At 48.0% G+C, this 27,749-nt stretch overlaps 1 protein-coding gene across 2 annotated transcripts in view; it reads left to right on the plus strand.

Annotated features, from left to right (window-relative positions):
- The window catches only part of Ctbp1 (C-terminal binding protein 1), a 28,579-nt gene extending 1,401 nt beyond the window's left edge, over positions 1-27,178 (plus strand). Inside the window, exons 2-10 of one of the 2 annotated variants that reach the window (XM_028758070.1) lie at positions 4,120-4,312; positions 6,722-6,876; positions 12,217-12,361; positions 14,053-14,259; positions 23,817-24,031; positions 24,388-24,518; positions 25,178-25,305; positions 25,667-25,784; positions 26,213-27,178. In XM_028758070.1, the coding sequence (XP_028613903.1) occupies positions 4,306-4,312; positions 6,722-6,876; positions 12,217-12,361; positions 14,053-14,259; positions 23,817-24,031; positions 24,388-24,518; positions 25,178-25,305; positions 25,667-25,784; positions 26,213-26,399 (1,293 nt within the window). In that variant the 5' untranslated portion in view covers positions 4,120-4,305 and the 3' untranslated portion in view covers positions 26,400-27,178. The remainder of the gene's footprint in view (positions 1-4,119; positions 4,313-6,721; positions 6,877-12,216; positions 12,362-14,052; positions 14,260-23,816; positions 24,032-24,387; positions 24,519-25,177; positions 25,306-25,666; positions 25,785-26,212) is intronic. The other variant, XM_028758071.1, reaches the window with a different exon arrangement.
- The last annotated feature ends 571 nt before the right edge of the window (positions 27,179-27,749 follow it).

Below are 27,749 nucleotides of genomic sequence, written 5' to 3' on the forward strand. Positions count from 1 at the left end.
TCTCTCTCTCTCTCTCTCTCTCTCTCTCTCTCTCTCTCTCTCTCTCTGTGTGTGTGTGTGTGTGTGTGTGTGTGTTTGTGGGAAGAGGCTCTGCATCCAAACCAACAGGGTTATAGGCCAGAATTTCCCGGGGTGGGGAGGGCAGGCCCAGCCCATTGGCCTTCCAGAAATCAGCAAGACAGCCTTCGTCCTGGCCTTGCCTGTCAAACCTTTCCTGGCCCAGGGCCATGTCCCTTGAACTGGTGAGCTTTCGATTGGTCAGGACAAATTTGCCTTCTAGGAAGGAGTTTAGTTGTCTAGTATTCAGGAAAGTGAACCCTGTAAGCCAGGGTGTCAGCAAGATGATACCTAGTGGTTTTATTCCCCAGGTAGTATGTTCCCTTACTGTATTCTGTTTTGTCACTTCCAGAAACAGAGAGCACGTGTCCATTATAAACAGGAGTGCATAGGATGCTTACCCCAGTGTGGTTGGCATGCAGGACATCAGGGCTACTGCTATAGAGTGGGGCTAGCATCTTTGGGTTCCAGAGGATCATGAGCTCAGGAAGAATGATGCAGGGCATGAATATGGGCTGGGCTCATGTGTGTTCTCTCTGTTTCATCTGCAACGTGGGATAACAGCTGTGGGATGTGCCAAGTTCAGGGACATAATTTTGGGTTGTGTAGGGTAATACTGTTCTCTGGACCTGTATGTGTTTCCTTGTCTTGTTACTATTTAGGGTAGCAGCTGTGGTTTGAGGCTGCCCTTTCTCTGCTCTGGAGCTTGGTCAGGCATGGCCCTGCTGTGTGTGTCAGCCTGGCTTCCACAGATGTCTGAGGACACTGTGCCATGTTAGTTGTATATAATGTGGACTGGAGCCTGTAGATTCTTGGTGGGACCTCAGTGACACACTGCTCTTGGCTCTGACTCTTCTGTCACCTGTGGGCCTGTAGCAGGTTTCAGCTGTGTGCTTCTCCTTTATCCAGATGAGCCTCATGCTCAGAGAGGTCTGGTGTCTCCTTCGGGGTTTTGGGTGGGATCAGATCCCTGGCCTCCAGCCGTCCAACGCTCACTGTTTCCTGCTTGCCTTTTGAACTTCATTGGTGGGTGCCCACAATGTAACCTGGCAAGAAACTTCTGTGAACATTCATCCTCAGACCTGTTGAGGACCCCCTTGGGTAGAACCCTGTCTGTGTGACCTAGTAGCCCTGTGGCTCCTGGCATGGTGTGTGAAGCAGACATGTCCTGAGGTCTTTGCTGCATAGAAACACTTTTACACTAGCTTTTATTCTACTAGTGTCAGGAAAGGATTTGGTTTGCATGGTGCTGGGCAGGGTGGCCTGCCTCCAAGCCCCTAGGCATAAGCTGCTACACAAGAGGCAGCAGCTTATGTGGAATTGGTTTTGTAGTTCAGCCATGTCACCTGAAAGTCTGCCAGCACCAGTGCCTGCATTCTGCATCCTCACACTCACTGACTGTCAGCAGTGACTCTGGTTCTGTGGGGTAGATGTATTCAGCCTCCTGTGTCTTTCAGCAGTCCTGCAGCAGTCCAGCACCATTCTCCCTCTGGTGCTAAAGGCCATGATCATAAACATATACCATCTTTCCCAGAGCCTAGACTGTTACTGTGTCAGACGGTAGCTTTAGAAGTGCTCATTTTCTATAAACTTTTTGTGTTGCCTCTTGTCCGATTTGCCTGACTTAGCTTCTGTTAAGTCCTAGGTCTTTGTGTGTCCCCCAGTCAGCATCAGACCTGTGTTTTAAAGGCAGTGTAGGAGCTTGAAGACTTTGGGGACAGGGCTACATTGACTTGGGTGGGTCAAAGAAAAATTTAGTAGGCTTAGGATGATGATGTGTGGGCCAGGGGTGCTGGGTTTGTACCTCACAGGGAAGCATGGAAGTGGGGACCCAGAAAGATCTGCACCCCTCCCCAGGCATTGCTACTTCTTGTTTTGACTGGCTATGGTGCTCTTCCTGCCACTGTTTCCAGCAGAAGTATACAGGGCTGCTTCACCTGGAGATAAGTCTCCAGTGAAGCTTTCTGTAAATTCCATGGCCTCTGTGTCCTAGATGTCCTATTAAGAAAGGCAGGAAGGGTGGCAGCCCCTAATAAGCTGGAAAGTTGCACACAGCTTGCATTCTTCTAGTGAGAATAGCTTTCCCAACTGGCTTTGGAACGGGCAGGTGTTCTAGGGTGTCAAGACCGGCAGTATTTGTTGTAACACACACAGGCAAACTGATACACATAGACACAAAATAGCCAACCTGACTGGAAATGAGTCTCAGTGGCAAATCCATGCCCTTTTTCATGTTTTCTATGCTGTGCCTCCCCTGATGTGTGGTATAAGTCACAGCTGGCTGTGGAACACTCTTGTTTCTCACGGATACCTTCCCTCAGTGCTACGTCATTGTCCTGTTGTGCTTTACCCGTGCCTTGGGCAGTGCCTGCCCTGGAGGTTCACGTAGCAGCATTTTGACTAGCTTACTCCTGTTGCCCTTACTTTTCAGCTCCATTCTTGCCAGGTAGCAGGGACTTCCAGTTTTGGCCTCTACCTGATTTGAGTGGCCAGGTTCTGTCCTCTGACCTCCAGACCTGGGTAGGGAGCAGCCCACAGGACAGCTTTGTAACCAGAGAGGACTACTTGGGATTAGAGCTGGACTTGTAATCCAGAGGGATCTGAGTTTAGAGGTAGGAGGAGAGCCCCTCTGTTGCTGGGGAACTCTTTCCCAGAGGGCCTTTAAAGAGGTTGGGAGGGATCAAGTCTTGGTTGAGAAGTGCTGGCCATTCACAGAAGGAAGTTGTTAGTTGGTTGTTTGGTTGGTTGGTTGGTTGAGGCAGGATTCCAGAGCCCTCATGGCCCAGATAGCTGTTGTTTTTGATATTACAGATGACAGTGGTTCATACAAGGGACAAATACTCTTTGCCACAAGTCTTGGTCAGGGCTTCCAGAATCCTGACTTTAGGTCTGTTCTTCTGCAGTGGCTCTTTAGCACCCTCTTCTGGGAAAGTTCAACATGGCACCTACTAAGAGGAGGGTTGGGCCTGTGGCAGGTGCCTGGCACGGGCAGGCTGTGACTCTAGGGAGTTGTTGCTGCTTTACTGACTGGCTGTGCATTGTCTGTAGTGTTCCTCAAGGCTGGGCATATCCTGGAGGCTAGCACTGGGTATGTATGCTGGGAATTCACAGAGAGAGCTTGTGAAAAAGTCTGTGAGTATTCTGAAAAGAGATATTCCCCAAATACACTGGGTGCTGGGTTCTGAGGCCTCAACCTACCTTGGATTGTGACCATGTGTGGCTTTTCTGGAAGAGCTTCCAGAGTATTGACTGACAGTGGTCTTGTCTCTCGGTGATGCTGAAGGGTGGCAAGGCCAGGCTCCATCTTAGCATCCTAGCATCCTGATGTCCAGGTAAACTGAGGGGTTGGCCCTTGTGTAGGGTTCAAATACTAGGAACAGAGACCAGGGCTTTGGTTGCTCAGTGACACACTTTAGGGATGGGCCTTTGTGCTCACCTGTAATGTCCTAGGTTTCTGGGCTACAGGCCCTACCAAAATGTGTGTGGGTGTCAAGGCCCACATTCAGCACAACTAGGCAGCACTTTCAGGAGAACCAGGTGACTGTTAGCTATGCTGGGATGCTTTGAGCAGGGACTGGGAAGAAAGTTGGGTAGAATGTTAGAAAGCCAGCATCTAGCAAGCTTTTCTGAAAGTCTCATTAAAAGATCCATGTTGGGACATGGTTAGTACAGCCTTAGATGTCAGGGAATGGAAGTATAAAGGAGATGAAACTCCTAGAAGCAGTTGGTAGGTCCCATTCTGTAATTGCATGTTTCTATATTCAATGTAGGCTGCCTTGACCTCTCAGCTTGAGAACACAGGGCTGAGCCAGAAGTCTGGTGGGGTAACCAACCACAGAGCTGTTCCTAGGTCCACATAGATGACTTGGGGGCTTGCCCTAGCCTAGAATCACAAACTCTGAGTGAGTGAGTGCCTTGCTGTCCAGGTTGGTCTTCTGGCTGCTGCAACTGGATAGGGATAAGGATATAGCAAAAAGCTTCACTTTCATGAAGCTTCCTGGAGTTTGAGTTTTAGCTGGTCTTTGATGGCATTTTAACTTGTCTCTTGTGTTTGATTTTTAGTAAGACTTTGAACCCGACGCAGGCTTCAGTGGCTGCTGTGGAGCAGAAGCCTGAGAGCTTTGGTTGGAGACAATAAGACGTGGGATGAGGCTCCGTGACAGAACGCGGTTCGGCCTGGGGATTCTGAAGACAAAAAGCTTTGGACAGGCGAATTCATGGTCGTGGAAACCCCGCCCCAATTAAGCAATGTCAGGTTGGTAGGGGCTGCCCAGTGAAGCCATCTCTGCAAAGGAGCTACAAGAGGGACATGGGCTGCATCAGTTAGGCAGGCTGACCTAGGGCTGGCGACTGTGGGATGCCTGAGGAATATGCTTGGTGTTTGCAGGCTGCCTTGGTCAACAGTCATCCAGCTACTGTGCTAAGGGTTCTTTCTGTAAGAAAGGTGACCTGAGGGTATGGAGGTGGGTGCTGAGGGCAGGTCTTAACCTGAAGGAGCTTGAAGGTCAGTTTTGGGGCTGTGCAAGTCCCAATTCAGACCAGAGATCCTGAGCACAGCTCAGTAGGGCTTTCTTGTCTTTTATGTCTTCAGACTGGTAAAGGCTCTTAAGTAAAGCTCAGCCCTTGGTTAGTGTTCCTGTAGAGCATGGTCTAGTTACTAGACCTGTCTGCCTCCTAGATGGGTTTGTTTGGGAGGACCAAAGCACTGCATCAGCTCTGTGAATGGAGAGGCACTGTAAGTCCACTGTGTTTTAGAGGGCTTGGTTTTTTGTCTTTCCAATGAATCTTTGGGTGTCATACCCATTTTTAGATGAAGATACAGGCTTAGACCCCAGTCTAGCCACATCTGTATCCATAGGTCCTCAGGAGAAAATGGAGTTTCTATCAGACTGTCAGGCTGGGCAGGTCCTTGATGAGGTATAGGCCACTTCCTAGGCAATAGGCTCAGACTGTGCTTTAAGGGCTTGTTTTGTAGCCTTAGAGGATTTGTTGACATGGCATTGCTTGCCATAGTGGTGATTCTTACAAAATATGGTGTTCAAGACAGGGGCTGAGAAAAGTAGATGTTTACCCCCTTTTAAAATAGCAGTAAGTTCATTACCTGCTACAGGAAGTAACACTTTTATGTGAGAAAGGTCACTTTGCAAGTCCAAGCTGGAGAACAATTGAATTATTGCTGTTTGTCCACCTCTGTTGCCTGGAGATAGGGATAGCTAGGGATGTGGTCCATAGAGACCAAGGAAGGGAATATGCAAATGCAGAGCCCGTGACCTTGCATATCCCATCTTGAAGGCTGGGTCCATCTAATCTCAGCACCTTTACTTTTACTGATAATAAAGGCATGGATGGGTATAGCTGTGTCTTCTCAGGCACATTGACCCTGGGGAAGGGCTCTGGGCAGCAGCAACTCTGTCCCATAGCTGGAGATCTTGGGCTTAGTGTTGCCTAGAAGGTAGCTCCATTATCTCTGGGTAGTCAGTGAGAACTGTGTCACAGCCCAGGTACTCAGTTCCAGGCCTGTGAGCACTTAGAGCCTTGTTGTAAATGGCTGTGACAGTCCCTAGAGCATTGTCTTTCTTTGACATGAGTTCTCTGAGGCACTTCTCGGCACTGGAAGTTTGGGGTAGCCCCTGAACCTGAAGGCAAGAAAGGTGAGTGTGGACTGTACAGGGTGCTGCTAGCCAGCAACTATTGCAGGGCTACCTCTGCAATAGACTCAATGCGAGACTGTGTGTTGACTTGTTTCCGGTCCTCCACTCTCCGCTGTGCCTTGGTCCATTCTTTTGGTCAGCTTTCGAAAGGGTGGGACAAAGCCCTGCCTCGTGGTACCTGCTACCATGGACATACCTTTGGCCTCCTTAAGGTGCTGCCCAACTGAAGGTGGCCAGACAGAACCTGGGAAATCCTTGCTCCTGTATTTGGCCCCAAGTGGGGTCTAGTTTAGTGTGTCATGTTGGGAACAAACTGATTTTATATCCACAAAGGCTTTTGTGGAGCTAGGAATCAGACCCAGAGCCTCAAACCCACTAGGCAAGTGCTCTTCTCCTAAGTTGCACTCCAAGCCCAAGGTTCTTTCTCACCTTGATCTGGGAGGTGGGTTCTTAGAGTGTCATTACTCCCACGCTTTTTTTTTTTTTTTTTTTTTTATTTTAACTGTAGCACTTTTTTTTGGCCTGTGAAATCTACCACTAGGAATGATACCAGTTAAGGTCATATTCCGTGGTCACTCTGTGGGGTTCTGGGCAGTCACGTGGTGGTGGTTTTAGGCATCAAAGAGCAACCAGGCCCTTTCCTGAGTCCCATCATTGTGACCTGCACATACTGTGTTGACAAGATAGCCTTCAGCTGTAGGGAGCCAGGGATGAGGTGCCTCCCACCTCCCCTGTCCTCTTGTCTACCGCAGCCTCCCTAGAGTCTACAAGGATTTCAGGTCCTATGCCCTTGAGGGATTGATGGTCTGAGTCTACTCACTCATCAGTAAGCTATAGCAAATGCTGTTTTCTTCTTCACAGTTTTAATTTGCTTTTTACAAAGCCCCATGTAACCAGATGCTGAGTACAGCAAGTTCTCAGGGCTGATCTCTCCAACTCGAGTGGGTAGTACAGTCCTCAGGTCACAGACTGGAGCTGCTGAGGGCATTAAGTGGTCTGCTCCTCTCTTGCAGGCGTCCGACCTCCCATCATGAACGGGCCCATGCACCCCCGGCCCCTGGTGGCGCTGCTGGATGGCCGGGACTGCACAGTGGAGATGCCTATCCTGAAGGATGTGGCCACAGTAGCCTTCTGTGATGCACAGTCCACACAGGAGATCCATGAGAAGGTAGTGTCATATGTCCCTACTAATAGTTGGCCAAGCTTTATGGGGGAGTAGGGGATTCTAGAGCGTGGGCCATGCGACCTCAGGCTGCAGTCTGAGTCAGCACACAACACTAGTTACGTTCCTTGGCCTCTAGTCACAGTGGGTCTAAATCCTACCTGGTCTTGTGTGGCCTGTCACTGTGCCTGGCCTGGTTAGGAAGTGTAGAGAGGGGCTTACTCTGTATCTTCTTGATTTACATCGTAGCCGGTTCGTCAGAAGTGGAACTGTGGGCACCTGGCAGTGATTATGCTGGAGGCTACCTGGCATACAGAAAAAAGGGCATGATATCCTTACCCACAGTGCCTGCCTAAAGTTTGTGGTCAGGTGCTTAGCAGCTCTGAGCAGCTTCCGTGACTCACGTTTGCTCAGATGTGTTGGGTTCCTCTGTTACCTGGAGTGTGTTCATCTGATGATTTCTGCTTGAATCAAAGTTAATTCAGGCTTTGCACTGAAGATAGCTTGAAAACATTCTTTAAAACAAATCTAAAGAGCTTCAGGAGCTGACAGGGTAGAACCAGTCAGGGATTAAAACCACAAGGGACCTGGCACCTGCTCTTATGGATGGTCTGGATGGTTAGCCTGGAAATTTGCTTCTGGGAAGAATGGTGAACTTTGTTCTTGGTGGCACTATGGCCTCAAAGGGTGGGTCTTTTGGCCCATTGCAGATGTTGCCTCAGACCCAGAGGGCAGTGAAATCCATATCTGAACTTACCTTCACATAGCCTACTACTGAGCCTTCTAAGTCTGCCAGGCATGGGGTTTAGCTTGTAGTGAGCCTACAGCCCTGCTCCCCAATGGCTGCAGAGTCATCTGGGACAGTCATTCCAGCCTGAGCCCAGTGCGTGTCTGTAGTCCTTGGGTACTTGTCACTTCTGAATAGATAATCAGTTACCAAGAGGTAAGGCTCTGTGAGTAGAATAGAGCTTCTGACCCATGGGAGACCCAGGCTGACTGCAGGATGGGCTGCCTTCAGCCAAGAGAGAAACTGAGATTGTCATGTCGAAAGTCATGTGATAGGTGTGAAGGAGCAAAGTTGAAAACACAGGGCTTCAAGACACTAAAGCTAAAAGTGAAAATTACCACTTAGGGCATAGTAGCAAGCAAGCAGAAAGAGATCAGAAGTCTTGATTCTTACGCCTTGTGGAAAAGAGTGGGGAATGGGAGGAGAGTAAGAGCAAAGAGTAGGCAAGTTAATGAAACCCAGAACTCAGAGGGGAGGAGCTAGATGCAAAAACTGAGAATTCAGTGGCAGAAGAATTCCCCAAACAGTAGGGAAGTATGTTAATTAAGGACCTTGAGCCTGTGGCATGGCATGGACAGTAATCAGTGGCACTCTATACTGTCATACACCCTTGCAGCATGCCAGCAGCCATACTCTGGGGCCTTGATCCTAAAAGACATGACCTGCATTCTCACCTGAAGGTGTGGCAGCTTGATTCACAGTAGCTCAAACTGCACAACCACTCAGTACCCTTTGGTGATATGCTAGACAAATTGTATCCTGCCATAGATCCTGGCCCAGGCAAGGTATGACCCACCTTGGGTATGTATCACTGAGGGAAATCACCTCCCTCTTTCCACTGGCTGGAAATTGGGTGTGATGGCTGAAGCCTGGGTAGAAACCTTGTACCACAAAAAGAAAGCCATATACAGGGAATGGCACAGCCATAAGACAGGAGTCTGGCCCCCAAATAACTATGAAAATGTAATAGGGGCATGTGGGACACCTGTCTCTAGGTGTGGAAAGGAAATAACTGTCTTATGTCTTATATTTCCTTGTTATATGGTAATTTCCACCTTTTTTTCCCTCAAAGACAGGGTTTCTCTGTAGCCCTGGCTGTCCTGGAACTCACTCTGTAGACCAGGCTGGCCTCGAACTCAGAAATCCGCCTGCCTCTGCCTCCCAAGAGCTGGGATTAAAGGCATGTGCCACCACTGCCCAGCAATTTCCACCTTTTATAGCAAAAAGTCCTCACAAATGGCTGAGTGTTACTGTCTACAATACAGGTGAGTATCTTATACTATTAGTGAAGAACATGATAAAGAAAATTTTGCAGAGACCTTGGCTCTTCTGGCCTGGACCCAGGAGATCTATTAGAGGGGCTATGGATGTGGGAAAGTCACCTTGTGGTAGGAACCTTAGAACATCCCTGGGCTAGGTACTGTACAACTTCTTAGCCAAATGATCTTCAGCCCAGAGTTGCATGGGGCCCAGGAGGAATCCAAAGACACTGTTCCTAGCATGTGCTAAGTGAGGACTTAGGGCAGCAGGAAGTATCCAAAGGGATCCTGTGGAGATGGAAGAATGACACTCCATAACCCCATGGGTAGAGAACACCCCAGGCCAGAGGAAGTCTCTTGCACCTAAGAAATGAGTGAACAGAAGTGTCTCATGTGACCTTGGGCTCAAGCTGTAGACACATCTGGAATCAGGACAGAGGTTGAGAGGAGAGGGTTTCATGGTGTACAGGAGTCCATTGCCATAGATCAACAGGGCCTGAGACTCTGAAACCCATTGTTTATGTTTTGATGGGACAAAGCAGGGGACTGAGGGATGTGTGTGGCCTTCAGGTATTTGGGCAAACTGCTGGTGAACTTAGTTCCTGGGCTGGGATGGTGTTCTGGTTGGATGGCAGCAGTTGGAAGAGCAGGAGACTTATACAACTTCAGAAAGGAATCTGTAGGCATTCTAAATGACACACAGAGCAAAGTAAGCAGCAATAAAATCCAGTGAGATCAACTGGACCCTTTGTGCCCTCGCTCAAGGGCTATGTTTAAGATCTTCAGGCCCTCCCAGGCAGCAGGAAAAGGAAGTCCTTGCAGAGAAGCACTGCTTATGTAAACCACTCAGCAAGTCCCTCTCTGGCTCTATGAAAACTCACAGTTCATCAGCAGGTGGCCAGGTGATCACTGGCATAGTAGGAAACCTGGATGCCACTTCCTTCTGTGGAGCAGGACAGCTGCAAGAGCCCCAGGTGTCTGTGAAGTTGGATAGTATACAGAGGCTTTAGCCAGTGTTCGCTCTGCCTATATTTGACTATGTCAGCAGGAAAATACCTGGTGTGATGGTGAGGTGGGAAGAGCTGCAGTTTTGTATGATAGCTGTTGCTGTTTGGGTGATAAAACCATCCAGTATGGTTTGGAGCTTCAGTGTTCTCTCAGCAGGAGGTTGCCCTGACCATGAAACCTTACTGTGGTTTGGGCTGTGAGCTCCATTCAGAACTTGCTGCCACTGGGTGCACTCAGGACCCATTTCCAGACAAAGATAGTTGACCTGCATTAGTCATTCATATGTTCTGCCTGCTATGAACGTCTGGGACCCATGTCCTTCTCTTCTGGTGTTGAGGACACCAAGTACACTAGGGTCAAATCTCTAACCTGATTACACAGCTGGTGGATGGGACTGTGTGAGTGGCTTGCAAAGAATAGTTTCTTGGAGTTCTATCCTAAGGGGACAGACCCAGAACTACCCATAGAAGAAGTACAGAGTGGGTGTTGGTGGTGACCTGGGCTGTAGATCTCTGCCCACTGTCTAGCAGATCCACCCCTGGTATGTTTTTGTCCTGCATCTGAGCACTGGTGACTTCATATTAGGTATAAAAAAAAAGACACAATGAAAAAATTCACAGAGAATCCTAGAGAGGCAGATTTCACCCAGGAAGGCAAATGCAAGCACCAGTAGTGGATGAACAGTAGGGTGTGTTTTAGTTGCAGAAAACCCAGTGTTGATATCAGCATGTCAGTTGGTAGTTGGACAACAGTGTCTAGAGCCGCAGAGGATCCTCCATTTCTAAGAAATAACTCAAGGAAATGAATACACTGGCTTTTATCATGGAAGAGTTAGCACTGGAAGCAGTCAGGGTGAAGTAGAAAGTTCAGATGTGGCCGGGTGGTGGTGGTACACGCCTTTAATCCCAGCACTTGGGAGGCAGAGGCAGGCAGATTTCTGAGTTCGAGAGTTCGAGGCTAGCCTGGTCTACAGAGTGAGTTCCAGGAAGGCCAGGGCTACACAGAAAAACCCTGTCTCGAAAAACCAAAAAAAAAAAAAAAAAAAAGTTCAAATGTTTTAATTTCCCCCTTCTCTGTTTGAACATTCTGCAGTACACTGAAAACATGGTTTTGAAAGACCATGGTTAGGTGCTGAGGATAAAAAGCAAGCTGGCTGTCCACATGCATGCTGACACACATACACAACATATTCCTTTAGGGTATGGATTTATCCTGTCCAAAGTCACCCCTTTGCAAACATAGTGAGGGACCCATGAGCATTTGTTTGTCCAGGCTGGACACCTGGCTCATATCAGGTGTTAAATCTGTCCAAAACTACAGACCCATCCTAATACTACCCCCAAGATCTCATTTTGGTCTACACTGCTCTAACTCATGAGGTTTTGAGGCCTCAGCAAATAATTATTATGTGGGACTGATCTCCACTTCCCCCAGCCTCACCTGTTCTACAGATCTGTCCCAGGCCCGTCTTCCTGTGCTTATGACTGCCCATTTGAAGTCCATATAGCACAAAGCAGTCAAGGACTTCCCTAAATCTTCCCTTATTCCTGTGCTTTGGGCTGCCTCAGCTACCCGTTCCCCTTTTACTCTTTCCCACATGGGCTCTCCACGACACTCTACTGTCAAATGGGTACCCACTTTTCTACACAGATCTAAGTAGCATATGTGGCCCCAATTCCCTCCTTGAAGCCAGAAGCAACCATCAGTTCTGGCCCTGAGCTTATGCATTCTAGGGGCCACTCACCCTAGCAACCCAGAGGCCCCTGTTTCAGCCTCTTATGATCTTCCCTCAGCTCCTAGCTGCTTCTTCTGTATATAGTAATCTAAATGTTTCCTGGACCCAAAATGAGTGGAAAGGCTGCTCCTGTCTTTGCCCTTAGGGTTCTTCATGACAGGTGAAGGCTGTTCTGCCTCAGTGACAGCTATCTGCATTCTGGGCCATGCACCTGGCTATTGAGGTGGTGTAGCTGTAGAAAAGGGAGGCTGTGTCTGTCTTTCCCCATGGAGCAGCCACTGCCCCAGAAGGATGCCTGTTGATACTTTTTTTTTTTTTTTTTTTTTTTTTTTTAGCTGTTCTATTACGGTCTTATATCTTTACCTCCCTTCCAACCCTTATTCCACCTTAATCCTTTCCAACCCCCCAACACTAGGTAGGAGAGAAAGAAGATTAGAGAGGTAAGGGGGTGTAGACCTCTTTAGACTACTTCTTGCTGATTAGGGATGTTGTGTTTCTTGGGTACCTTTGGTGGATCCTAAACAGCTTAGAAAGTAGCCTGTTTTCCCTCAATGCAGGTACTGAATGAGGCTGTGGGTGCCCTGATGTACCATACCATCACACTGACCAGAGAAGATCTGGAGAAGTTTAAAGCTCTCAGAATCATCGTCCGAATTGGCAGCGGGTTTGACAACATCGACATCAAGTCAGCTGGGGATCTAGGTAGGAGCTCTGAAGCCCCTGTTTCATTTACCAAGGTGTCTCACTTAACCTTCAGGCTCTGTTGGACAATCAGGAGAAGCGTGCTGGGACTGCTCCTTGAGTTGGAGGTGATTTGGGGCTATGGGCAGGACAGGTTGAGGTGGGCTACACAGGATATGGGTATAACTGTATTCACTGTGTTGTCACCAACCTACCAGGCCTAGGGTTTAGGTTGAGACAAGGGACCAGTCAGAGACGTCATTGTCCTCTTCCCAGAACAGGGAATATGCGCCATAGTCATACGTGTATACACATGAAGCCATGTGTGCTGAAATTGTACACATGTGCATGATTCTGCATCTGTGTATGTATTTTTATTGAAACAGTATGGCCATTCTTAGCCATTTTAGCCTGTTTCTGCGCTAGTGGGCAACTGACAGAGCCAGGCTGCACTCTACAGTCTGTTATTGACATCCTTCTGCCCTTCTGCTCCTTACTGCTACAGAGGGAGGATAGAGTTGACCTGTCTGGGAGAACCACAGGGCACCTGAGGACTTCAGTAGCATGGTTGGAAAGTCAGTCTTGGTCTGTTGGTTCATGCTGGCCTGACAAGCCACAGGGGCCAGAATCTTGGTGGCTGACCTGCCTTTCCTTGGGTAAGGCCCCACCATTTGTCTCTATAGTACCTGAATTCACAGGCTCCACTCTTCAGCTAGGGATGGCCCAAGGCTGGGCCAAGTTTGGTCTCCTATGATCCAGATATGGGGAACAGGGTGTGTCTTGCTTGCCATGTGTCTTCTCAGGGGTCAGTTTTGTTTCTGAGCCTCAGGGCTACCTGCTACTACTCCCTGTTCCCTTACTTATTTCCAGTGAGTTCTTTCTAGAGGATGTATGGGTCCTGTCTTGGTTCCTCCTTGTGTTAGGTACCTTTAATTCTTAAGATAGTTTCTAAAAAAACAGTCCTGTCCTAGCACCTCTGTGGGAAGCATCCAGCCAAAGTGGGAAGTAGAGTTGGGGTCATGGCACTGTGGAGGATGGGCTCATGGTTGGGATGGTGGGATCCTCCTCTGAGGACAAGGGCCACAGGCAGCCCAAGGCAGTATAGACTGTGTCAGCTTTCAGTGCCTGAGCATGGACTTTTGGGAAAATTGAGACACCATGGTTAGGGAAGAGAAGCCCCATCTGACTTGTTCCCAGAACAGTTGGGGTTGCTGAGCCCTGAAGTCAGGGCATTCCTGGCCTGGGAAGCCCTGGGGATCTGGCAGTTATGATTCATGTACTATCAGTAAGTGGAGTCCAGCTAGCCTCAAGATGTGCCTTGGCTCTGGCCCTTTGCCAGTGTAGCCATGGCTGCTTAGGAATGTCAAGTGGCTGGTGATCCACATGGGGAAGAATTGAGTATCGATGGGATTGGCTTCTTGTCAGTCACCTGCACATCCAGATTATTCAGGCTGGGGATGGTCAGAGAAGCAGTTAACTGTCCCCTGCTCTGTCTGTTTGCTTGTTGGTTGCCACAGGTGTGTTGTACAAGGCTGTGAGTGCAGGTTAAGTATGCCCAATGATAGAGACAAGTCTCCAGTGGCTGTGGGATGTGTCTTCTGTCATGTTACTGCTGAAGCTCCGCCCTGAGGATATGCTTTAGCTGCAGCATCTCTGACTGTGAATGACAGGAGGCTGTGGGCCTAGTACATGTGTCTCTATGTGTCTTGTAGGCATTGCAGTGTGCAATGTGCCAGCAGCATCTGTGGAAGAAACAGCAGACTCCACCCTGTGCCACATCCTGAACCTGTACCGACGAACCACCTGGCTACACCAGGCTCTTCGGGAAGGCACTCGGGTCCAGAGTGTAGAGCAGATCCGAGAGGTGGCTTCAGGAGCTGCCAGGATCCGTGGAGAGACCTTGGGCATCATTGGACTAGGTGCGTTGGCCACTGTGACTCAGCACAAATAGCTTTTGTCCATTTGTCACCCTTTCACTTCATAAAGTTGAGGCCCTGGACTTGCTGGTTATGTTGCTATCCTCAGCTCAGGATAGAACATAGGAGAGGAAGTCCAGGGGTAGGGCTAGAGACACCAGGCTATGTCTTTCACAGGTGCCGTCCATGGAAGTTATTCATGGATGGACACATGTGTATATTATACGTGGATGAAACAGACATAGTATATACATGGACACACTTCCATACGTACAGTTACTCGTGTAACTGGCATGTTACTGGCATGTTATAGCACACCTATAGCACCCCTGACTGTTGATGACATGAGGCTGTGGGCCTAGTACGTGTGTACACCACAGCTCTGGCAGACTTGAGTGTGTATGCCTCAGAGATGTTTCTGTACTGCTAAGGTGGTACTTGGGTCCCACCCTCCCTTGCTTTTTCTCACTGCTGCTTGCTTTTTGTTGGTACTCATTTGTTATGTGTCCCAGAGAAATGGCACAGTAAGTTGTGTTAGAATTTCACTGTTGAAGGCTCCCTTGTCACCAGGCAGCCTACCCTTGGCTGACCCGGGCTGCACTGTACTCCTGCCTCAGCACTGCTGCCAGCATCAATAGATGGGAAATGTGTGTGGATCACCTGAGTTACCAAAAAAGATAGACCTGGAATACAGTGTTCCAGTGGACACTCATGGAAGGGCTGTTTGGTGTTCCATGGCACTGAATGTACCCTCCCTGTCCAGTGTATAGGACAAGAGATTACCTCCAGCCTCAGGGTTATAGCTCTGAGATTCGTTGAAGGATGGAGAAAGACAAGCAGGGGGAGTAAGGGGTCAGGGTGTCACTGGGAAGGTTTTGGTGCTCAAGGCAGCCCCACTCTCAGGTCTTGCCCTCCAGTCTGCTTGGTCTTACTCTATTAGTGGCTCAGCCTCTGCTTCCGTCACTGGTGTTTGAGGGCTGAGCCATGTGCCCTTTAGGTACCCTGCCTTGCAATGATACTTTGTTCACTGTGCCACTAACTACCTTTTGGTGTACACTGCTATCTTCTCTGCTGTGTCAAGCTATCCATTGTAGCCAGAGCTCCCCAGGTTTCAGGACACATGGATTGTGACATGTGTCCCATGAGGAGGATGTGGATGGCACAGATGTGGTGATACATGTGGACATACTTGTGTGTGAGTGTACAGTATGTACAAGCAAGGATGGTGACTTTTGCCTCCTCAGGGTACAGCAAGGGCTCCTGAGGGAGTTGCTGCACCCCCTGTCTTAGGGACCTCCTAGTCATATGTAATTGCTGTCTACCAACTACAGAACAGTTCTGAGGCTGGCTTCCATACACTGTGGCTTCCCTCTGGAAGGAAGATGACCACCTGTCCTCCCCTTCCCCCCTCCCCCCAGGTATCTCTGTTGTCTCCTTTCTACGGCCTGTTGAGGCTGTCTTCAGTGTAGAATTTGGTGATTAGTTCTTGTTCATAAGAGAGGGCGCATAGGTAGTGTGAGCTGTAAGTTTTGCTTCTGTAATGTTGGATGTGCTAGCTATTTTTCCATGTCTGTTGGCCTTCACACCCAGTCTTCTGCCTTCCCCTTCCTTGTTCTCTATCAGTTTATTGCAAAATGCTCTGTTATAACTGAAACATACTCTATTTCTCTCAGGGAGTATACATTGTATTCTGCCTGGGACAGCCCTGTCTGTACCTTTTCCAGCAAGCCTCCCTATCTTCAGTCTCTGTACTCCATCTGGTACAGCTTGCTAGGTTAATCAGCCCCACTGAGAGGGACAGGCTCCCTGAGTTTGTGGTCTTCCAACAGACATAAAGATCTAGGTGTTGTCTGTCTTGCTCAGAAGCTCTTGCTGTTGAACAGGACTCTGTTGATCTGTTTAGCCACTGGACAGATGAAGCTGCTGTGAACAACTTTGGACATGTCTTTTTGTGCTTGTGACACTATTTTTCTTTGATTTAACCAGAAGTGTAGTGACTTGACAAGCAGGCAGGAGGCTACCACGGCATTCTTCAGGCAGGTGTGTGGCTTTGGCACTTGTTAGCTGGGTAGCTATCCTAGGGTTTGGACTTTGTGGATCCTTACTAATGTCAGCATGAGAGCTGCCTCTGTTGTGTACCCTTCCAGTAGCTAAAGAGCCTGAGTACCTTTCTTGCTGGAATGCCTGACCATTTGAGAACCTTGTACCTGTGTTGTGAGGTGTGGTGCTTGTCAAGTTCTGTTTGGTTCTTCTTGGTGTGGATCTGCAAGATTCCATCTGTGTTTTGCCTCAGGGCTTCATCAGACAAGTATATTGACACCATGGCACCTGCTTAATATCTGTGATGAGAGCAGATTCTGGTTCTGAAGAAGTCCAGCTATTACTTGTAAGTTGCTACCTTTTGTGTCCTAAGTAGTCTGCCTGCTCCAGTGCTATGAGAATAGTGCTTTCTTCTAGGAGCTTCATGGTTTTGACTTTACAGGTCTCAGGCCACCTGAAACCACACACCTTGCCCAGTGTTGTAAGTGTATTTTACAGGAAACATGTGGATAGACAAACATGTTTGTGTCTTTCCACAATGTCTGAATTTGTTGAATAACAATAAATTCACAGGGCTCAGAGGTTTTCAGAAGCAGCAATTTTCTAGATAATTCTGCCACACAGGTAATCTGGCCAAGGTGAATGCAGGATCTTTCATTTTTAGGACAGGGTCTCGTGGGACCTACAACTTGATAACGAATAGCTCTGGCATTAAAGGAGTGCATCACCACACCCAGTGTTCCAGTCTTTTCTTTTTTTGATATTTAAAATCTGATTTATTTTTTACTCTTAAAGACTTATTTTTAACTGCACTCACTCAGACTTAGAAGTAGAAGCTCTTAGTTAGGACAACCTATGTCTCTTGGTGATCTGTTCCTGGTGTTTTCTTTGGCTTCCTTCATTCTTTTGGCCACAAGTTTAGCACATTCTGCAGCCTCCTCATTTTTCTTAGTATATTGTTTCTGTAGAGCAGTGTATTGGTGTTTGTGTTCCAGGTCACAGGGAGTGACAAGATGCCAGATCTTCGTTGCTTTGGTTCTGGGCTTCATACCTTCTTTGTGTAAGGGCTTTCTGAAAACATATTGGCAGATGTCTTTAGTTACTTTTTAATTGCTTTTCTATTTTCATCATGACCAAGGCAACTTAACAAAGTATTTAGTTTGAGGGCTCATGGTTCCAGAAGGGTAGAGTCCATAACTATAATGGTGAGGAACATGGTAGCAGGCAGGCATAGTGCTGGAGAAGATGCTGAGAGCTTACATCTGATTCACAACCACAAGGTAGAGAGAGAGAGAGACAGAGACAGAGACAGAGGGAGAGAGAGAGAGACAGAGACAGAGATAGAGAGAGAGATAGAGACAGAGGGAGAGAGAGAGAGAGACAGAGAGATAGAGAGAGAGATAGAGACAGAGAAAATGACAGAGACAGAGGGAGAGAGAGATAGAGAGAGAGACAGAGAGAGATAGAGAGAGATAGAGAAAATGAATAAGTGCCAACATGATAGCTAGCTGGGAGTGGTTTGGGCTTTTGAAACCTGAATGCCCACCCCCAATGACATACTTCCTAATCCTTCCCAAACAGTTCTATGAACTGGGGACCAAGCATTCAAATATATGAGCCTATAGGAGCCACTCTCAATTAGACCATATCAGACATCACTTTCTTTAGAAAGATCGAAAAGCTTTTGGATTTTGCTAGCTCTTTTGGACCCCCAACTCCCAGTGTACAGTAATATCTATCTGTCTGTCCAGAAATCAGTGAATCTCAATCTCTCTCCATCTCTCTTCCTCTCCTACTCCCCCGCTCCCTCCCCCGCTCCCTCTCTCATAATAACCAAGCTGGGATCACTCAGATTGGCACCCACAGTGCATTCTCAAACAAACTTGTGTTTCCTTTCTCCAGTTCACTGATCTATAATAGTAATGCACCGTATTCAGTAACAGTCACACTTTGCTGTAAGTCAAGACATCTTACTTCATGGGAAAACTTTGTTTGTCATTTGTCTTAGGGTCTCTATTACTGTGAAAAGATACCATGACTATGGCAACTCTTATAAATTTAATTTTAAATTAAACTTGGGGCTCGACTGTCTTACAATTCAGAGGTTAGTCCATTATTGTGGCAGGAAGCATAGCAGACTGCAGACAGACATGGTACTGGAGAAGGGGCTAAGAGTACTACATCTTGATCTGAAGGCAGAAGGAAGAAACTAAATCATACTTCCTCCAACAAGACCATACTTCCTAATAGTGCCACTCCCTATGGACATATGTGGGCCATTTTAATTCAAACCACCACATTCCACTCCTTGGGCCTCATAGCCTTATAGCCACATCATAACGCAAAATGTATTTAGCCCAACTTCAGAAGTCCCCATAGTCTATCACAGTTGCAACAATGTTCGAAGTTCAAAGTCTCTTCTGAGACCCATGCAGTTTCTTAACTGTAATGCCCTATGAAAACAAAATAAAAAATCAGATCACATATGTTCAGCATATAATGACATAGGATGTACATGACCATTCCAAAAGGAAGCATAGTAAAGAAATACAGGACCAAAGCAATTTCAAACTGCATCTCCATGTCTGATGCCAAAATACTCTTCAGATCTCCAAATCCTTTCAGTTTTGTTGACTACAACAGACTTCTTTCTCTTGGACTGGGTCCACTCCCTCTTAGCAGCTTTCCCTGGCAGGTATCTCATGTCTCTGGCATCTTGAACCTCTTGGGGTCTTCAAGGCAATCCAGGCTTCACTTTCACAGCTTCACACAATGGCCTCTCTAGGCCTCCATGCAGGGACATCCCTGACAATTCCTGGCCTAAGTAGCTTTCTTAATCTTGGAGTTCCATAACCCCTTTTTTCTGTCTTTGACTCTAAACTCAGAACCATGTGTCCGAAAGCTGCCAAGTTCTGCTGCTTGTTGGGGCTGAAACATGGCCCTTTCATTCAATTGCATCTTCATTAGCTCTCTGGTTTTGATTGTTTCCTTCACTACTTACTTAAGCTTCGCTGTCTTGGAACTAGCTTTGTAGATCAGGCTGTCCTTGAACTCTGAAATCTGCTTGCCTCATTCTCCTCAGTGCTGGGATTAAAGGTGTGTACCATCATGATTTGATATAAGCTTTTCATTAATTCCTTTTCACAAATTGGAAACTTAGCTGGGCGGGGTCTTGCCCTGAGGTCACTACTCCCTTTATTCCATTTAATATCAGGCTTTTCTTTAATTTGTATATCTTCTGGAACATAGGATTGTAGGCTTAGATTTTTCAAAACCTACTTCAGTAAGGGTTCTTAACTGCTTTAACCTCCCTTCTAGCCCACCACCCGCCAGAGGAAGTGCAAAGGAAAGGTTAATAGGGCAAAGAAGGATGTGGACATGTTTAGAAATAGTTCTTTGGGGTGATTCCAATCTTTGTTGTCAGAATATCAGCATTTCAGTTCTCATGAATCAGCAGTGGTAGCTTGATCCACTTGCGAACACCATTCACGAATCAGCAGTTCGATCTAGAAGAAACTATAAGAAACTATTGACTCCGCCAATCGGCCTGAGTCCATGGAAGCAGCAAGAAGCTGTCAGAACACCACCAGAAGGTCTTTGGTGTATTTTTTTCTACAACAAATGATGATCAGCAAAGAAGGCAAGGTGAACCAATGCCACAGCATCATCAGCAAAGACTAGCATCAGCAAAGCCCAACAAAGACCAGCAAAGAATTGTAAAGCGAACCAATACCATACTGTTGTCCATTGTCTGTTGGGTTATCCTTATACCCTTTCCAAACATCATGTGTCCTCTTAAGTGTCTGCTCCAGCAAAACATCACATGCCCTTTTTCTAGGGTGGTTCCAGAAAAACACCTTGTGTCTGTTCTCAGCAAAACATTGTTAGTATTCTGTCTAAACTCCACCTCCACAGTTATCTGGCAATAGCCAGGTATGCTCCTCCCCACAGTTACCTGGCAACAGCCAGGTAGGCCTGCCCACTATAAAAGGGGCTGCTTGCCTCCTCCTCTCTCTCTTGCTCTCTTGCTCTCTTGCTCTCTTGCCTCTAGCTTCTCTCTGTCCCCTTGCCCCTCCCCCTTCCCTTCCCCCTCTCTCCACGTGGTCATGGCCGGCCTCCACTTCTCTCTCTCCTCTTTCTCCACTATCTTCTCCCATTTCTCTCCCCACCTTTGCCCTCTGTCCTGAATACCCCCCCTCCTTTTCTTGGAACCGTCTGGTCTGCTGTGGTCTGTTCCAAGCTATGCTCCAAAATCTAACAAACATTCTCTCATAAGATAGTTTCCAGAATCTCAAAAGACACAACTGACACAACTGAATCTCAAAAGAAACCAGAAATTTCCACTTTACAGGATTTAGCTCCATTCTACTTTCTGGTGTTCTTTTCCTCCTCAAATTGTACATTTTGTATTTTTTCCTTGCTCAGCTTGTTCTTTTAATTACAGATTTGCTTAAGAGCACTAAGAACCCCAGGAGTCAATACTAGACTGTTTTGAGATTTCCTCTGCCAACCTAATTAATCCATACATCTTAAATTTAGTTTCAAGCAGACTTTTTGGACAAGGGCAAAAATGTCACCACATTCTTTCCCAAAATATCACAAGAACAATCTCTAGGCCACATAACTAAAATTCTTCTCCTTTGAAACCTCTTAGGCCATAACCCTGCAGTTCAAATCACCCTTATAGCACCACTTCCTTCCATGTCCTTACTATCATGATCCACTCTTTTTCTAATCTAAAGTCCACATTCCTCCAAACAAAATCATGGGCTAGCCTATCACAGCAATATCCCAGACCCTAGTACCAACGTCTATCTTAAGGTTTCTATTGCTGTGAAGAGGCATCATGACCATGGCAACTCTTTTAAAGGAAAACGTTTAATTTGAGCTGGCTTACAGTTCAAAGGTTTATGCAGGCAGACATGGTGCTGGAGATGTTGCACATCTTGATTAGAAGGCAGCAGGAAGAGGCTGAATCACATGTCCTCCAACAAGGCCACTAATAGTGCCACTCCCTATAGTCTTATGGGGTCCATTTTTATTCAAACCACCATATCATTCATTTCTTTTTCTTTCTTTTAGTTTGAGGGGTTGTTTAAGACTGTATTTTTTTTTTTCCTGCTTAGTGCTGGCTTTTCAGGAACTTGCTCTGTAGACCAGGCTGCCCTTGAACTCACAAAGGTACTTTCCTTTGCCTCCTAAGTGCTGAAATTAAAGGTGTGCACCACTATAGCTAGCCATGTCATTCATTTCTGATAGTCTCACTTTAGAATCAGCTCATCAGTTTGTGTTTTGTTTAGTCCTTGTGGTGTTGTGGGAGTATTGATCTCTAAAATTCACCATGTCTTCAAGACATTACATGACCCTATTGTTTCATGTTTGATTTCTCTTAGTAGAGTTCTTTAGTGATCAATACAGAATGTTTATACAGAGTTTGTGTAAGTTGTTAATGTGCTTTCCTCATGCTGGTGTTAGGACCTAAGTACCATCCCTCCAGCCTACTTTTAACAGTTTGTGTGTTTTAATTTCCTGTAGTGTTTAGGAACACAGTTGGTCTTCGCATATTGACCCATTCTGAAGTTTCCCTAGATTCTGGTTTGTAGGTTCTCCAGGCATTTCTCAACACCCCACTGGGCCACCTGCAGTGCACTCTGTGCTCTCTCCGCCAGCATATTTCACTTGCTTCCATTCTTTGTTCTTGCCCCTTTGGCATTGGCTGTGATGGCCAGTGGTTTATAAACTTCTTTTTTCTCTCTGCTTTAGTTTGAGTCATTTCTATTGGCTGCTGTTCTGTCTTTGGAATTAGACCTTCTAATAAATTCTTTACTGCAGAATTCTTCATAGCTTTTCCAGTTCTAGAACAGGTGACTGCGTCTTTTGTAGGGACCATTTCTCTGCTACAGTTGACTGTCCCCTCCAGTTTTTCACATGTACCTATGATGCTGTCACATGTTCCCAGCAGGTATCAGAAGTCCTCTCAGCTGACCCCACCAGCTGGGCTGTCTGTAGCTCTGCTTGTCTTTACGTTTATCTGTTATCATTGTTGTGGTACACTAAGTCTCATCTAGAAAGAAATAATAGAGACCAAAGGAAGTGACATTTTTCCCTAAAATGTTTTTTCTGTGCTGTTAGGGATGTCTGTGCTGGAATCATGCTGGCTGATACCTCAGGAAACGGCTCTCTGAGTGCCCTCTACCCATTTTCAGGGCAGCCTACAGCTTTCACACTGGGGAGGTTTTTCTCCAAGTCTCTACTGCTCACATTCTCGGCTGCAGCTGGCCTGTACTAGAAGCTTTTCTGTGACCCTCTTTCATTTTACTTAGATTGTGCAGAGTCTTCCTTCCTGACCTGTGACTGGTGTGTCCCTGGCCTCAGCATTCCTTCATAGACTTCAGTTATGTCAGGCCCTCCTGATGCACCTTTCTTGTCTTCTGTGTCCTAATCCTGTAGAGTCACTGGGAGGGACTTAGGGCTTTGGTGGGCCCTGCCCTCCCTGTTGGTCCTGATGGTGTAGTGGAGTCTTCATACTTGCTCCCATCACCTTTGTGTCTCCCGAAAACTTGATCTTCCTGTGGAGGCTGTTCTGGCTGTCCTCTTTAAAACTGTGCCTGTGTCCTGCCAACATGCCTGACTCTTCTCTTTGCTCTTTTCCTGGTGGGTATTAACTTTCTCTTTTGATGGATGCTTCAGGAGAGGCTGTGTCCCTAGCATTCTCTTACCAGCAGCCTGTGATGTCTGCTCCATCTGTATCTAGCTGCTGCTGACTTGTGGATATGTGGAGCTGTCCCCATATTATGCCCTTCAGCCTTTGGCTCTCATGTCAGAGCCAGGCTTGCCTCAGATGACACAGGATGTGCATTTGTGCAGTTGGACCAGGAAGGTGGCAGATACTTTGCAGGCAGTGTACCTTCTCTGCTGCTAGATTTTTTTTCTTTAAAGATTTATTTCTTATTGTGTGTGTGTATATGGGGGATCTATTCATATTAGTGCAGGTGCTCACAGATGCCAGAGGTGTCAGATTCCGCTGAAGTTAGAGTTAAATGTGGTCCTAAGCTGCTTGACATGAATGTTGGGGATTGAACTTAGTTCCTCTGCAAGAGCAGCAAGGAGTGCCTATCCTCTGAGCCAACTCCTCAAACACCTGCTGCTGAATTCTAATGTTCAGAGTGGATCTAACATGTGCTGTTTGTGGCTAGAGTTGAGATTCCAAGGATGTCTGATACGTGGACCCACTGATAAGTGGTCAGGGAAGCTGATTGTGACTCTGTACATTAGTGAGTATAGCTGATCAATGGCAGGCTTCTGGAGGGTGACAGCTAGCACAGTTTCTCCCACACCTTGATTGTGGTGCCTCAGCACCTGGGAGCAGATGTCTTGGCAGTGTTTGTGACCAAGATCCCAGAGATCTAGTATAACTTTGGCAGACAGGCAAAGTTGTATGTGAGGCCCCTTGAATTATGGCTGTGAGGACAGCCTCAAGCTCTGAGGATGCATGTCTTATTTCATCTTGACTCTGCCAGGTCGTGTGGGCCAGGCGGTGGCACTTCGGGCAAAGGCTTTTGGCTTCAACGTCCTCTTCTATGACCCATACCTATCTGATGGAATCGAGCGGGCACTGGGACTGCAGCGTGTGAGCACACTGCAGGACCTGCTCTTCCACAGTGACTGCGTTACCCTGCATTGCGGCCTCAATGAGCACAACCACCACCTCATCAATGACTTTACTGTCAAGCAGGTGCGCTGCAACTGCCCCACACCCTCCTCCCCTTTCCCACAGGGCAGTGCTGTTCCTTCTTCACAGGGTAGCCCTCTACTCTTCCCTCAGGGTTTACCCTTCTCCCTTCCCCCAGGAGACAATGGACCTCTGGCCTAGACAGCAGCAGTAGTTAAATCCCTGGGCCTGTCTCATTCCATGGTTACACCAGGGTGTACTTGCTGGTGCCACTGCCCACCCTGGCCCAGGGTCCTTCCCAGAACTAGTCTGTATCAGGCCATGCCCTGGTGGGTGGGAAGTGAGATTTGCTTGTTGGTGTACCATTACAGTGAGATGCCCCAGTGTCAGTCACTCACATGGTCGTTCTGTCTTCTCAGATGAGACAAGGAGCCTTCCTGGTGAACACAGCCCGTGGTGGCCTGGTGGATGAGAAGGCACTGGCCCAGGCCCTGAAGGAAGGGCGGATCCGTGGCGCAGCGCTGGACGTGCATGAATCAGAGCCCTTCAGGTGCCCCTGTGCCCTAAGATGGACTATGCCCACCAGCCTGATGACTATGACTTGGGAGACCATTTCTTTCAGCACTGCCCTCTTGCTGGCTGGGTTAGGGGAGGGTTTGCTGCCTGCTCTCAGGAGAGGACAAGAGCCTCAAGAATCTTTCTAGCCTTGGCCACAGTAATGGGCTGGGCTTAGGCTTGGCTTGTTTTCAATTTGTCTCTTGATGTCCATGATGGTCCCATGGCCTCCAGGCTCAGCAGGGCCAAGACACACACTAGCTTGGCTTTGCATGCAGCCTCTAGTCCTGTCTAGGCTGACTTCCCTCTTGGGGCTTCAGCAACTGACAAAGCCCATCGCAGACTAGCAGATCAGTTGAGTGGTTAGCCACTGAAGAACAGACAGTGGAGTCTGTCTGAGAGCCCTCATTCCTAGGGTTTGTTCTGCTGGGTAGGGCTGTGCCAGCACCCCATCAGGGCTCCTCCTCTAAGGCTCAGAAGACCCTCCACCCCTTACTGTTAAGACCTTGGGGTAGGTTTGATAGTCCTGCAGTTCCACTTTTACAGATGCCTTGGGAAAAGTCAGGGGCCCTCAGATCCCAGGGCTGGTTGCCTTCTGCACCTCCCCAGACTTGGGTGCTCAGATCACTCTGACTGGGTATGTGCTATCCTCAGCTTTAGCCAGGGACCTTTAAAGGATGCACCCAACCTCATCTGCACCCCCCATGCTGCATGGTACAGTGAGCAAGCGTCCATTGAGATGCGAGAGGAGGCAGCCCGGGAAATCCGGCGTGCCATCACAGGTGGGTAGCCATGCTATCAGACTGACAAGTTTGTTTTATGCCTGTTCAGGGAAGGTAACACTTGGTTGTTCCTTTATGGGAGTCCCTTGGGGTGAAGTTGAGTAACACATATCATTTTTGTACATGAAGACCTGCCGTGCTGGATGCTATCAGCTGCTTGTGAGCTGAGAGCACATGTATAGGGCTAAGGTCTCCAGGCTGGGAGCTGACTTTTCAGGTGGACAGGACCTGTGGTGTTCATGGGGAGTAAGGCAAGGCTGTGGGGAGAAGGGTGGCTATGGGTCTGCCTTCTGGCCCCTACAGAGGCAGCAGTTTTAACCCATATTGCTGTCTCTCTCTGGTGTACCTTCCAACATCTTAGGCCGGATCCCAGATAGCTTGAAAAACTGTGTCAACAAGGACCACCTGACAGCTGCCACCCACTGGGCCAGCATGGACCCTGCTGTGGTGCACCCTGAGCTCAATGGGGCTGCCTACAGGTGAGCAGGCAGGGGAGGGGACAGTCTCCAAGACAATGAGGCCTTGTAAACCTGGACCTTAGCTAGTAGGTAATGCAGTGGGTTATGATATGACTGGGGCTACACCCTTATGTAAGGCCCCTGTGGATGTTAGAGGATTGAGCTGGATGGGGCAGTCTACTTTCTTGGGGCAAGAGGTTTGGCTTTAGGAGCCTCCTAGACAGGAATGCTGGGCAGAACTGTTGTTGGGCCAGAGAGTAGTAAGGAGTCAGGGAATGGGGCTTAGGGAAGACCTCAGGTGAGAAGCCAGGCTGCAATGCTGCCCAGCACTGACCAAGTGCTTACTGCCTCCAACTTTTCTGGACCTCAGGGTCATTGGTAACCATGCAAAAAGGGCTGTGCAGCAGGTGGGTCTCCATAGACCTCACATGTCTGCCCTCCTCTCCCAGCAGGTACCCTCCAGGTGTGGTGAGTGTGGCCCCCACTGGCATCCCAGCTGCTGTGGAAGGTATTGTTCCCAGCGCCATGTCCCTGTCCCACGGCCTGCCCCCTGTGGCCCACCCACCCCACGCTCCTTCTCCTGGCCAGACTGTCAAGCCTGAGGCGGATAGAGACCATACGAGTGACCAGTTGTAGCCTGTGAGGAGCTCTCCAGCCTTGGCACCTGGTGGAGGGTGCTGCACACCCTTGGACCCAAGTGTGCAGAGGTGGCATCCAGTGTGGGCCCTAGCACTCCAGAGACTGGCCCGGGCGTGCACTAGGCGGGGCGAGAGGAAGCACGTCCCCAAGTTGATTGTAGTTGTCCCGTCCTGTGGGCTGGCTCACTGTCCTGTGTCCTTTGCGTTCCTCGTTTAAGCAAAAGAAGTTAGTAGCTAATTCTATCACGAATGTTCTTGTCTGTGTACAGTTTTTAGAACATTACAAAGGATTTGTTTGCTTAGCTGTCAACAAAAAGAAAACCTGAGGGAGCATTCAGCAAGTCAGTTTGAGATTATTTTTCCTTTTCTACGTTGGAACGTGCCCCGGAATGTGGCCGTCGGCACACTTCTCAGGACAATGAATCCTTCCTGTTTTTCTTTTTATGCCACACAGTGCATTGTTTTTCTACCTGCTTGTCTTATTTTTAGAATAATTTAGAAAAACAACAAAGGCTGTTTTTCCTAATTTTGGCATGAACCCCTTGTTCCAAATGAAGACGGCATCGCGAGTGGCTCAGAGGCGTGTCTGCAGTGCCCAGTGTGCTCAGGACCACCGGGGTCTGTCCTGGGGGAGGCAGGGGTTGGCAGACCCTTGCCTGCGTGGTGCCGTCCTGCTGATGTGGTAGGCTAGCAATATTTTGGTTAAAATCATGTTTGTGACTGTAACCATTTGTATGAATTATTTTAAAGAAATAAAAATCCCAGAAAGAGCCGGCACGCCTGTCACCAGTTTTAATGGCTTCATCAAGTAGGAACATTGGTGGGTCCCTTCTGGTCCTAGCTCTCATGACCTCCAGGGCCTGACTCAGCTTCTGTGGAGCAGGCAGTCCTGGGGAGACCCAGAAGAGGGCAGCAGCAGGTAGTGCTGTAGTCCTCACTACATCTTCAGGGGACAGAGGGCCCTGGGTTGGGGAGGCCATCCTCACATACAGGGAGGGAGGGCTGTGTGTGGGACCATCCCTTTTGTCCAGACAACAGCCCCTAGGCCAGCAGCTCTTGGACTGACATTTTGGACAAACCCACTGAAGGAAATGCCAAAAGAAAATTACTACTAAACAGAAGTTTTAGCATGCATGCAAAGTGCTAGGCTGTGTATGATTCTGTTTCCTGTTTCCTCTACTGCATTGTCCTTAGATGCCGGCTTTGATCCACTGAACTGATATGACAGTAATTCCCAAAAGAATCTGAGCCTGGCATCATTGGTCCAGCCTGGGAATCAACCAAAGAGGCACTGCCTCTGTGTATGTTGAAATAGTTGAAACTAGGAACAAGCCTTTTGAGTAGAGCT

Source organism: Grammomys surdaster, unplaced genomic scaffold, assembly GCF_004785775.1.
Source record: "Grammomys surdaster isolate TR1022 unplaced genomic scaffold, NIH_TR_1.0 126187, whole genome shotgun sequence".
In the NCBI taxonomy this organism is placed as follows: Eukaryota; Metazoa; Chordata; class Mammalia; order Rodentia; family Muridae; genus Grammomys; species Grammomys surdaster.